Consider the following 13,444-nt stretch of genomic DNA (forward strand, 5'->3'; position numbering starts at 1 on the left):
TAACTCGGGCAGTTGTTGTGGCCATCCTGTACCTGTCCCGCAGGTGTGATGTTCGGATGTACCGATCCTATGCAGGTGTTGTTACACGTGGTCTGGCACTGTGAGGACGATCAGCTGTCCGTCCTGTCTCCCTGTAGCGCTGTCTTAGGCGTCTCAGTGTGGACACTGCAATTTATTGCCCTGGCCACATCTGCAGTCCTCATGCCTTTTGCAGCATGCCTAAGGCACGTTCACACAGATGGGCAGGGACCCTTCCATCTTTCTTTTGGTGTTTTTCAGAGTCAGTAGAAAGGCCTCTTTAGTGTCCTAAGTTTTCATAACTGTGACCTTAATTGCCTACCATCTGTAAGCTGTTAATGTCTTAACGACCGTTCCACAGGTGCATGTTCATTAATTGTTTATGGTTCATTGAACAAGCATGGGAAACAGTGTTTAAAACCCTTTACAATGAAGATCTGTGAAGTTATTTGGATTTTTGTACGAATGACCTTTGATAGACAGGGTCCTGAAAAAGGGCCGTTTCTCGTTCACTGCTCTCTGAGTTTACTTTCAGAGAGCAGTGGTGAAGAAACTGGTTGAGAGCGTGCAACATTCCAGAATCATAACAGAGAATTCCGTGATTGCTCCAAATGGGAACAGTTGGAGCTGGACATAGTCCTGATTAAAAACATTCCCCACATCACACTCACTCACGCACACACACACTTCATGAGGACCAGCTCTCCCTGCCAGGAGTGTGTTCATCTAATCATCTCTCCATATGTGCACCATTACTCTCCCTTTTCCTTGGCAAAACACACACACTCCTTGTCCTTTTTACAGAAAGTGATTCCAGCCAGGATTGAAGTTAAACTCACACACACCAAGATACCACACACATTCACAGAAACACACACACCCGGATAATGCGAGCAAGGGTATTTTCACAAAAAAACATATACAAGTATTCATTTGAACTATCTTACTATTCAAATGTATTTCAAGTGACGTGAGCTGAGACTCACAAACTAATACTGGACAAACGCTATTATGACAAAAAGCTGAATTGCACCATCGTGTGGTCAAAGATGGTTTTGAAGCAAATATGGTTTGGAAATTATGGTTACCAATGCTGGGGATACAGATTAAGCAATTGCTGCTCCCTTGTGGTCCTATATAGTCAACACAACATTGTTCAACCAGAATGTTCTGGAATATCTATCAAACCAACAAACTACTATCCAGAGCCTGCAAAATGTAACAATTCATAGATACTAACATAGGCTTTTCCAGGAATAATGATACGACCCAATATGACAAAAACATTGAATTATTTAATTATATTTTGCCATACAAAACATCTGTGCAAAAATCTTCCGACAAACACAAAGACAAGGCCTCTTGGTCAATAGAATATTCTGCATGTAAACCTTTCTTATGAATACACTGTAATACTGCGATCTAAAAAAGTTTTGTGAAAAGACTGAAAAAGAAACGGATCTAACATTGGTTTTTTTTAACTACACAAAACAGCCAGTCCCAAGATTCACAGTCTTGTGTTTAAGTGGTTTTGAACTGGTATATATGCACTTAAATTCATATACATTTATCAAAAGATACCTGTATAAAACTCCAGATACCTAGGAAGGTAAACCTGCTTTAGAAAAAAAAAAAAAAAAAAAAAAAGATATGTGGAATTTAAACAAACAAAAACCTTCATCTAAAGAGCAGGTTTGTACCTCTCGACAGTATCGGACTAATTGACACATCACAGAAAATGTCAGGATAGTAGACTTTGTAACTTGATGAAAGATAAGGATGCACTTAACATTACAGACATGTGTATTATACCAAAGTTAACATGGAAGGCAAGTGCTACCAAGGGTAAACCGATGATTGTCCTCTTTCTGTACGGGCAAAGAGTGCGTCTTTTTAACTAAACAGTTGCATAGCAACAAACACATTCAACCGAGGTGAAATATACTGTATTGTAGCTGCTTCTGTGAGCTGTGTGCTAAAATGTGGAAGGATTTCTCATTCACCCCCCCGTATTTTATCAAAAGCCTTTCATCATTCATTCAGTCTATAGTGGAACATACTTTTTTATATCATGGATCGTTTTTGACAAAGAAGTTGTAATGATCAGCATACATTTGTTAGTCCCACTTCTATATATCATCAAACAGACAATAGAATTATCCATCAAAGTCTGCATAGCCAATGTAAGAGCCACATTGCATAGCTGATTGTACCAGATATGAGATGATAAGAAAGAGGAGGACAGACATGGACACAGACTGGCGAGAGAAGTACAGCTGGTTTAAACACTGTTCTGATTCGATCCTAGTAGCTACAGTATATCATTGCATACGAGTTGACAGAACCCTGTATTGAGAACGAGAGAGAGTCTAGTGGAGGCACATATCTGTGGAGGCACATATCTGTAGAGGCACACATCTGTGGAGGCACACATCTGTGGAGAGTGAAGCAGAGGGTATGAGCGCTATGTTATTGCATAGCGTTGCGTAGGTAGGGCCTCGTTCCTTCTCCACGGGCCGCTTTGAAGTCAAATCAGAAGTCTTTGAAGTTCACATATCCCTAGAGGGGGGGCTTAGCCTCCTGGAGGAGAGAGGTGCACTGTAGGGATGCCAGCCAGGCAGATTTGCTGACACAGGCTCAACTGAATACACAGTCCAACTGACAACACAACCGGGGACTCCCGCTGCTTCAGTACAGGGCTCCTCCAGTCCAACCAACAGCACACCTGGCATTGGCTGCAGTACATGGTCCCTCCAGTCCAACCAACAGCACACCCTGCTGCAGTACATCTTGTAGCTACCAGAAGGGCTCCGTGCAGCTCAGACTTCCGCGGAAATCATTCTGACGTCAATGGGAGTCTTGGAAGATTTACTGACCTCAATGGGAGGTTATTCACAATGATGCCCGAGTGATGGAGTCATTATATTGACAGGTGTGTTATTGTTGACCTTCTCTTGAGCTTAGAAATCCCGGTGTCCAGGCAGGCAAACGGAGTAGCATCACTAAAAAACCTCTATCAAGGCAGTTTGAGTTTCAGAATAGGGGGCAGGACACGCTTGCTGTCTCTTTTTTGTTCTTTTGAATATAAATCTTTGCATCTCGTTCATTCAGGATTTACGTACATGTATTTACAAGTAAAGTAGAAAGTTGAAACAATTATTATAATAACTTTCGTACAAAAAAACCCGAAACAAAAACATAAAATCAACCAGGTGATATATAGTACAGGTATGTAGTGTATTTACAGGTCTGCAGTGATGACCGATTCGCTATACATGAGTCTGTTGGCGTCGGCCAGCAGCGCGGACGTCTGTGAGGGGTCCATCTGCTGCAAAGCCTTCTGGGACATGTGTCCGTACACCTGCATGGTCCCGCCCCCTGGCAGGGCGGATATTGCCACGCAGTGTGACAGCAGCGGCGTGTTCGCATCCTGATTGGACCCCGTGGAGGGCACGCTTGTCACGTGACCGGTGCTGGTGGAGCCGCTAGCGCTGCTGGGAGATCTGCTCTTGGGCGGGGGGAGGTGCTGCACCACCCTGGGGGGGCCCTGGGCCTGAAAGTGGGCCGCAGGGAAGGCAGCGTATCCTGGGGGGATGGGGTACCCGTTGACAGGGATGAAGCGTTGGTGTTGGTTCTGGGCCATGGGCGCTCCATGGGTCATAGGGGTCCAGCCTGCCATCTGGTGGCCTGGATGACCTTGCGCAGGCATCCCCTGGGCCGGGTAGAGGTAGCCTGCAGCGGCGGCATAGCGCGGGTTGCTAAGGTTACTGACCGGACTGGCGCTCAACGAGGTGGTCTGAGTTGTGGCGTTGCCCCCACCTCCTGATGGGGTACTAGAACTAGCGTGGGATGACAGCCCCTCCCAGGCCCTCAGACGACCATGGATATCTTTGAAACGTGGTCTTCTCGCCGGGCCCTCCTGCCAGCACTCTGTCATCAGGCCGAAGACCCTGGGGGGGCAGTCCTCTGGGCAGGGCAGCAGCTGACGTTTCCTCACCATCTCCATGACCTCCTGGTTACTGAAGCCGTAGTAGGGCTGCAGGCCGTAGCTGAAGATCTCCCACAGCACCACGCCAAACGCCCAGATGTCTGACTCCGACGTGAACTTCCCATAGGCAATGGACTCTGGAGGCATCCAGCGGATAGGGAGCAAAGCCTTGGGCTGGACCCTGGAATAATAATAATAGTTATTTATAAAAAAATGTAAAATGTAAATACCAAAAGTTACTTTATATACTTTATATACAAGATCAATCAAAATCAGTGGGAACGTAAAAGCACACTAAACATAACAGCAATGACAAACTAACCAGGTGAGTACACTAAACATAACAGCAATGACAAACTAACCAGGTGAGTACACCAAACATAACAGCAATGACAAACTAACCAGGTGAGTACACCAAACATAACAGCAATGACAAACTAACCAGGTGAGTACACCAAACAAGGAAGTGAGCATTGAATGTACTGACTGTAAGATGCTCTGAATAAGAGTGTCTGCTAAATGACCAAAAAAAATTCAAATGTAAATATGCCTGTAGTAGTGGGAGGTGTACAGGGGGTCAGGTCTAGGGTTAGGGTTAGGGTCAGGTCTAGGGTTAGGGAGACAGTGAGCCATATACAGTACCTGTGGTAGTCAGAGGCAGGATTGGGGAGTAACCGATTACACGTAATCAGTTACATGTAATCTGATTACAGAAAACTGTAAATGTAATCAGTTATGTTGCCAGCAAAAATATTGTAGTCAGATTACAGATACACTTGAAAAACTAGAGGATTATTTCTTGGATTACTTTTAAATTCAGAAAATATGTTTTTGAAAAAAATAACACATTATGACACCTTTCTGTTTTCTCAATGAGCATTTCAGCATTGAAGAAAAGGTGCACGTTTAAGTTTGTTCCACCTGAGCGAGTAATCGTTGGTTCAATTACTTGACTTCCACTTAGTTATTTTTTCTGGTGAGCCCAACGCGCTGTTTCTCTAGAGCGAAATCAAATCATTCACAAGATAAATCAAGTCAAGAACTAGTTGGGACGCTGGGTTGAAGGGAGTTGCAGTTTTCACTAAGCAAATATTCAACCAAGTTCAGTGCAGAAACGTGGTAATTAACTACAATGACCATAATCCATTACTGGCTCGGACAGAGGACAGAGGTGGATACACCTTACGCCTCCTACGTTAGGTAAGATACACAACACAACAACGAGAGGGATATAGACAGTTCGCAGTTCGTGAAAGCATCTACTTTGAAGAACTAGTAAAATTATTACATCAGACAGCTCTGCAACATACTAAAGACAGTAAAGTATGGGGAGCACAGAAAAAACATTAGATGGTCTGGCAGGCTGCTACTGCCTGAGCAGAGATGAGATGATGACTTTAAGAATTACAAATAATAAAGTAATCAACAAAGTAATATACAAAACTGAAATATTTTTATATTTCATAGTAATTTCCTATTTTTCTAATGATGTCTACCAAATATTGACCTGAGAGAGACAATGGAATATGTTCAATGTTTTGGAAATCGAATGCTCACTATTTCTGGCTTTTTAAATCGTATTTATTTCATAATGCATTTAATGTTTCAAAAAAGGATCTAAAGCGAAAAACCCCCCCAATATTATATTTGTATAATCAAACCGAAACCGAACCGACCTAAAACAGTACTAATCGTTCAGCACTACTGACCACAAGTCAGAGACTACTATGATGACACACCAAATGCTTTTAATCCATCATTTTTGTCTTCTTCTAATGCCTCTTAAGGGGAAAGTAATCTAAAAGTAACTGAAAGCAATCAGAATACGTAACTGAGTTTGGGTAATCCAAAAGTTTGGGTAATCCAACTGTAACGGATTACATTTAGAAAGCAACCTGCCCAACCCTGGTCGGAGGTGTAGATCTTTCTGGACAGGTCAGAGATAGGGTTAGTGCTAGGGTTAGAATGTGTACATACCTGTAGTAGTCTGAGGTGTAGATCTTTCTGGACAGGCCAGGTCAGAGATAGGGTTAGTGCTTGGGTTAGGATGTGTACATACCTGTAGTAGTCTGAGGTGTAGATCTCTCTGGACAGGCCCAGGTCAGAGATCTTGACGTGGAGCTGTTCTCCCACCAGGATGTTACGGGCCGCCAGGTCCTTATGGACGAAGAAGTGACTGGCCAGGTACTCCATCCCAGCAGCCACCTAGAATAGAATAGAATTTTCGGAGTAACAGAAATGTATCTCCTGCCTATCTCAACACCACACTACATCCACACAAGTTGCGAGGCAAAGGATCTGCTACGGAACAGCGCCCCTGGATGGAGAGCAATTTGTGCAAGTTATGGTAGTTACCTGTAAGGCCAGGTGCAAGAAGTCTCCATGGTCCAGGCTGGACTTGACAGTCCCGTCCTCGTCGCTACTACAGCCCACGTCAGAGTGAGGAGAGCGCATGATGAGGAACTCATGGAGGTCCCCTTGGTTTAGGAACTCAAACAGCAGGCAGACAGGCTGTTCCTGGGTCACTACACCCAGCAGACACACCACGTTGGGATGGTGAAGCTCAGCCATGACCGACGCTTCCTAAACAGACCGATAGATAGGTACTTTATTAACACACAGTGACACATTTCATGCAAAACAGCAGTAGGGGGGGGGGAGGAGGGGGACAGGGGGGGCAAGTAGCTGACTAGCTTGATGGTCCGGGGGTAGAAGCTATTGGCCAGTCTTACAGTTTTTGCCATGATGCTCCTATACTGCCTGCATCTGAGTGACGGAAACGGTGCTCGGGTGGCTGGGGTCCCTGATGATCTTCTTGGCCTTCCTGCGACATGTGGTGCTGCAGGTGTCCTGAAGGCAGGCAGTGTGCGCCCATAGCTGCGTTTGGCTGAGCGGAGCGCACCACCCTCTGTAGCGCCTTGCGGTCCACGGCGGTGGAGTTGCCGCACTAGGCTGTGATGCAGCCAGACAGTATGCTCTCGATGGTGCTCCTGTAGAACACTGTGAGGGCCCTTTCTTTCTGTAATCCGTGATGGTCAGGAGCCCCTGCCACATACGCCTCGTGTCCGCCACTGAATTGCTTCTCCACTTTATCCCTGTACATGTGTTTCGCCATCTTGATCGGTGTGAGTAGGTCGTAATTGTTCTGTTCAACTATACTATTGTCCCCAGTCACCTTGCCGTGTTTATAAGCAGCGTCCCTCTCCTTCAGTTGCCCTACAAGCCTGCCCTCAATCTACGGTTTTTGATTCGGGTAAGTTTTGAAAGTAGGACAGTCAATGTGTTGGTAATAATTTGGGAGCACGAACCTCAAATTACCTTTGTTAATGTCCCTCGCAACAATAAATGCTGCCTCCGGGTATGCGGTCTCCAGTTTGTTCAGGGTCCAATTAAAATCTTTGAGACCATTTTTGGTGTCGGCTTGGGGTGGGATGTACACAGCCATGGCGATAATCCCTGAGAACTCTCTCAGAAGGTAAAAAGGGCAACATTTGATAACCAGGTATTCCAAGTCGGGAGAGCAGAAGCTCGCAAGTTCCTGTACGTTTCCCCCGTCGCACCATATGTTGTTGGTCATAAAGCAGAGTCCACCCCCCTTGATCTTGCCAGAGAGAGGCTGCTTCCTATCTGCTCAAAAAAACTGTAAAACCCTCTGTTTGTATATAATCTGTTTGGATGTCGGGGAAGAGCAGAGTCTCCGGGAAACAGAGCATGTTTCAGAATCTGAAGTCTCTCTGGAAGGAGATCCTCGCTCTGTGTTTGTCAAGTTTGTTCATTAATGATTGAACATTGGCGAGTAGTATGCTCGGTAATGGAAGACCCCGCCACGTCTGCCTCTCCGCCTTCCTACTCTCTGGTAGGACTCCCAGGTAGCCCGAGGTCTCACTGAAAAGTCTAGCTCATTGTTCCACCGTCTCCGGGAATTCAGGAAGGCCGGGTGGACAGTGAGTACCCAGCAATTCATATTCCAATAGCTCTGCCAGGGTGTATACAAACGTAAGTTAAAAAAAATTATATTGAAACCTGCATCAATATTAACATGCCTGTTGGAATTCACCCCACTGGCCAGGGCTGGAGTAGTCCTTCAGGGTCTTGATGGCAACCAGCTGGGCTTGCTCCATACCAGGCAGGTACAGGTGGCCCTTGTAGATCTTACCAAATCCACATTCACCGAGCTCCTCCATGAACCGCACCGCAGAGAGGGGGAGCTCCTTGGCCTTACTCTGGAGAGAGAGAGAGGTGAGAGAGGATGGAGGGCGAGGGAGAGAAAGAGAGAAAAGGAGTGAAAGGGAGAAGAAAGAGAGAGAGAGAAAGATGGAAGGGGCGAGAGAGGGGACAGAGAAGGGGAAGAGAGGTTACATGCTGACCCCACCGCTCGTGTTACGTGCGTGAGCGTTGCAAAATAAATGTACACATACATGTTATTCAATAATTCTATCCAAACTGCTCGCGGGCGTCAATGAGCGTCTGTATAGCCAGGTATTTTTTACGCGTGAAGCGCTGCAAGTCCCGCCTCTCCCTTCTCCTCATTGGTTTTTAGGAGCATATACCCACGTGGGTGATTGAAAGCTGAACTGAGGTCCACACTCCAGTCCAGTTGGTGGTGGTAATGCACCTTAAAGTTGGTTGCCAAACGCCATATAAAGTCCACAGAAGAAGAAGAAGACGAAGAAGAAGACTGAATGAGGAGAGATTACTAGAAACAAAGTTTCCCCTTTTATCTGTGGAGTTATTGTTTGGAGCAGAGAACACACGATTGTGCGACCTCAAAATGGGTCAAACTTCTACAAAGATCCAGGAAAAAAAGAACAACCCAATGTTTATATCGCAGGACAAATTAGTTAGTAACAGCAAGCTATTTAGCTAAATGTCCATTCGTGTTTCACGTGTTTTTCGACCTGTCCCCAAACGAATACAGTCGGCACAGAGTTCGTTTTGATATTTCAACCTGCGTGTCCTGATCGCGTCTGGTGTGGATGGACCAAATCAACATGACCAGGCACGCGCATGCCTGGTCTGGTCAGCATGTTAAGTGCTGAAATTTCAATTCAGCTCAACATACAGTACATACTCAACACTCAGAATTATCTCGGTACGGGTTTGTGCGGACCGACATCAAAACATAACAGCTTACAATTGCTGCTAGTTATAATTGTAGGTAGGCAAAGTGCCTAATATAACTGTGTGCGTGTGTGTGCTATCGCCTAGAGACATCATAATTACCTATTATTCTCGTACTGTATCCTTTATCTCCTTTCCTCAGCTCAAGTCGTCAATAAATCCCTTTAGCCCCAGACACAAAATACATAAGTGTACCTACACTCCAGCCAGGAATCTGGCAACACACTACCAACATAAACAACAATAAACTGACAGGTTAGTGCAGATTTGATTGCAGGTAATTCATTTTCTCCAGAATGATTAAAGTGGAATGAAGTGGCCCAGTAATAACAGAAGAAGGTAAACGTTTGGTTTAAGGGATGACAGACATTTGTAATTATCTATCCAGCTGGGGACTGAACCATGAGAAACAGAGGGGAAGCCAAGAGCGCCAGCCAGTTGCATGGTTATGAATTTGAATGCAGAAAACTGCCAATCCCCCCTCTCTCAAACACATATGTATGGCCCAAACTCCATCATTACTCAACGTGTACAACACGTAGAGCAATCTTCACATCGCATGTTGGAAATCAGGATAAAATTCCATATCTATTCCAGTCAATTCAGAAAGTAAACCAAATTCCAATTCCACATTTTCCTGATTGAAAAGCATTGAAGAGTATTGGCATTGCAGTGTACTTCCTGAATTGAATGGAATTGAAATGGAATTGACCCCAAGCCTTGTTCATCTTCAGTCATGAGTCAGATGCACTACAGTAAAGGGGACCTCGTCATTTTATCTTTCTACTGAACATAGTCTTTGAAGTTTTATGTTCCATAACCTTTCATATTGTCTTGTCATCCCAACAGCCTTCAGATAGCCTCTCCTGTCCTACAGTCTCATATCTCTGAGCTGTCCAGGTGATCTTACAGGGAGGAGGAGGGGGGGTTCACAGGGGGGCTCACAGCTCAGTCAGGACAGAAAGAGATAAAAGGTGAAGGGAGGAGGCGATGAGAGAATCCAGGAACTCCCAAATAAGAAATTAAATTCCTGACAGAGGCCACAGTCAGCTGGGGGGAAGCGGGGGGGGGGGGGAGTGTTTGGGGGGAAGGGGCTGGTTAGCAGTGGAATGGTGAATAGGGGATGTTACTGTTATGAAAAGGGGGACAGATGTTTTTGGTTTGGGTTACGCCCTCCCGCGGCCAAACCGGGCTCATCCCCGGAGCGAAAAAACGCAGGGGCCGGGCTGCGCCACCGCCCCGAACAACGACTCCCCGGGTGACCCTGGAGCAAAGCCTGATGGGTTGCGGTGACACTGACGAGGAGGACATGAGCAGTGGGGCAGATGTTTTTCGTACTGTGACAAAAGAACACAGTCTGCCTCGGGACAGGAATGTGTGTGTGTGACGGGGACCACCACACAGCACTGTCTAATACGCCGAGCCAGCCCACAGCTGTAGCGTTGACGGGCAATAACACTGTGGACGTATGTCTAACAGCATCAGTTTACACCATAACACAGCCAGGATAATCTTCTAAACGGGATGGAGATAGATATGAACATAGAAAGAATGTAGGGCCTGACTGTAGTATGATCCGCAGAAGAATATGAAGTATGCAATACATAGCTGGCAAAACACTGATACTGCTGTCAAACATCACAAAGAACCCCAGTGAGAAGTAGAGAGAAAGAGAGAAGGAGCTGCAGCTGAACATTCCTCATCCTGCTGAGCTCTGATAGAGATCTTAGGCTCTGGCATGAACGGGGTCACTCATGTAGGTAAACACACACACACACAAAAGTGCACGCACGTCCGCACGCACACCCACACCCACATTTGAAATACTTAATTTGAATCCACCAATCAAATTGACAGAAAAAAAGGATCCCAACATTTCAAAGGTCCCTGTATGCATGGCACTCAAGGGTACAAAAAGCACATCCTTCTCCAAACAGCAAGGCTGCCCCACGACAGCTGAAAACAGAGCAGTACCTAACCAATTGCTTTTGCCCTAGTTTTTCGTCAGGCCCGCAATCTGGAAGGGCACGCACCGCAAGGCTGTGTACGTGGCCGAGACTGCCGAATAACAGCGCCACCAGCTTGCACCTCCACCCGAGGCTGTCCAAGCGTGCCACGAGGGGATGGTACTTAAGCAGCTTCTTGGCAAAGGCCTGCTCCGTATAGCCGTCCAATGAGCAGCCCACTTCCAAAATTAGCACTTCCCTCCCGACAACAACAATATCTGCCGTATATGGCGCACGGGAAAACACATCGTCGTCAACATCCAACCAGCTTCCCCTTTACACAAGGATGTTTACGCATGCGTGCTGTTGGTGAGACACACACACACGCACACACACACACTTACACAGCAACACACACACACACACCATAGAGCTTTTCCATACCTCCTCTGATGAATTTAAATGAGAGTACTTCTGCAGTGTTTGTCTTTGGGAGTCATAATAGCATACTTCAGTATCAAAACAGTCAAAACACTGGCCTGAACCCTGTGTCTTTGAACTGGGTTGGGCCAAAGCATGCTGGGGCGAGAGGGCTGTGTGTGTGTGTGTGTGTGTGTGTGTGTGTGTGTGTGTGTGTGTGTGTGTGTGTGTGTGTGTGTGTGTGTGTGTCAGCAGTATGGGGGCTGTTGCTGCTGCCGTGTAGTTGGAGGAATGGAGGGAGGCAGCAGAAACAATAATGCTACTGGGGTGATGCTGGGGTGATGCTGGGGTGGGGTGACTGGTTCCTGGATCTGGGCTTGGGAAGATTGTCTCCACATACGTTGTCTCCTCTGGAAGAGGCCCTACTAACCTGATCTGAGATACAGACGGGAAACTGACTCCACCGGCGCTGCTTACAAAAACGAATACAAACTCCTTAAAACAAGGGAAGAGGGCCTCCCGAGTGGCGCAGCGGTCTAAGGCACTGCATCGCAGTGCTTGAGGCGTCACTACAGGCCCGGGTTCAAACCCAGGCTGTGTCACAGTCGGCCGTGGACCGGGAGACCCATGAGGCGGCGCACAATTGGCCCAGCGTTGTCCGGATTAGGGGAGGTTTTGGCCGGCCAGGATTTCCTTGTCCCATCGCGCCCTAGCAACTTCGGTTGCCAGTTGTACGGTGTTTCCTCTGACACATTGGTGCAGCTGGCTTCTGAGTTAAGTGAGCAGTGTGTCAAGAAGGAGTGCGGCTTGGCAGGGTCATGTTTCAGAGGATCTCTCTCTCTCATCCGTAGGGAAATTGCAGCGATGGGACAAGACTGTAACTACCAATTGGGAAGAGGAAGGGAGGAAAGGATGTCATTGACAACTGGAGAGAGAGAGAGATCCTAGCCACTATGCCTCACTTTAACATCCACAACACATAACTCTGCCTCATAGACTGGATTGTGTGCTTTTCACTCTTTCTACACCTCCAACATTGAGTCTTAGTGACATTCTCCCACTCACATGTAGTGTTGTAAACAGTGTGCCACTCAGCAGGCCTTTACCCATAAAACCTATTTAGCTGAGATATATAGGTGTCATGGCCCTGCCTTCCTCTAACCCTAGCCCTATCACCACCAGGAGAGAGGCCCAGGGATACCAGTGTGTGTGTGTCTGTGTTTGTTCTCTAACCCTATCAGCACCAGGAGAGAGAGAGGACCACCACTTTATGACTGGGGTGTGAAAACAGCATTTCTCAGACACACTGCCTGCTTTGTGTCCTACACCAACACCACGCCATAGTCAATGGGCCCGGGTCTCTGGCTGGGCCAACAGAGTTCAGGCCCACTGGGACCAGTGTGTGTGGGGGACTGAGAGCGTTCTGTTTGTGTGTTTGTGTGTGTGTGTGTGTGTGTGTGTGTGTGTGTGTGTGTGTGTGTGTGTGTGTGTGTGTGTGTGTGTGTGTGAGAGAGAGCGAGAGAGAGAGAGCGAGAGAGCGAGAGAGCGAGAGAGAGAGAGAGAGAGAGAGAGAGAGAGAGAGAGAGAGAGAGAGAGAGAGTGTGCACATGCTGTGTGTGTGTTCTGTTTTGGAGTTTGCACATATTGTGAGCTGTGTGTGTGTGGACTGAGTGGACCATAAGAGGGTGAGGACTATGGGACTAGAGATGGTGCTAAGCTAAATGTTGTACCTTGGGTTTGTAGTTGGTGAGCATGGACATCTCTACGTTCTGTCCTCTGACAGGTTTGGGCTGTCTGGGCGCTGGGGGTCGGGCAGCCTTCTGGTTGTTACGACACACACAGATGAAGAAGAAGAGGAGGGCGATGGCCAGAGGGATGGCTACGCTCGGGACCAGGATGTAAAGAATCTCCATGTTACTGCCCCCACGGTTCTCCTTATAATCTTCATGGG

General features: G+C 46.8%; 1 protein-coding gene across 1 annotated transcript in view; it reads right to left on the bottom strand.

Annotated features, from left to right (window-relative positions):
* Window positions 1-3,259: 3,259 nt before the first annotated feature.
* Window positions 3,260-13,444, bottom strand: part of ror1 (receptor tyrosine kinase-like orphan receptor 1) — a 45,199-nt gene continuing 35,014 nt past the window's right edge. The window contains exons 9-13 of the mRNA XM_038998967.1: window positions 13,224-13,435; window positions 8,050-8,229; window positions 6,362-6,589; window positions 6,066-6,211; window positions 3,260-4,187 (exon numbers count right to left, since the gene is read on the bottom strand). Of these exons, the coding sequence (XP_038854895.1) occupies window positions 3,260-4,187; window positions 6,066-6,211; window positions 6,362-6,589; window positions 8,050-8,229; window positions 13,224-13,435 (1,694 nt within the window). The remainder of the gene's footprint in view (window positions 4,188-6,065; window positions 6,212-6,361; window positions 6,590-8,049; window positions 8,230-13,223; window positions 13,436-13,444) is intronic.

Source organism: Salvelinus namaycush, chromosome 8 (assembly GCF_016432855.1).
Source record: "Salvelinus namaycush isolate Seneca chromosome 8, SaNama_1.0, whole genome shotgun sequence".
Lineage (NCBI taxonomy): Eukaryota > Metazoa > Chordata > Actinopteri > Salmoniformes > Salmonidae > Salvelinus > Salvelinus namaycush.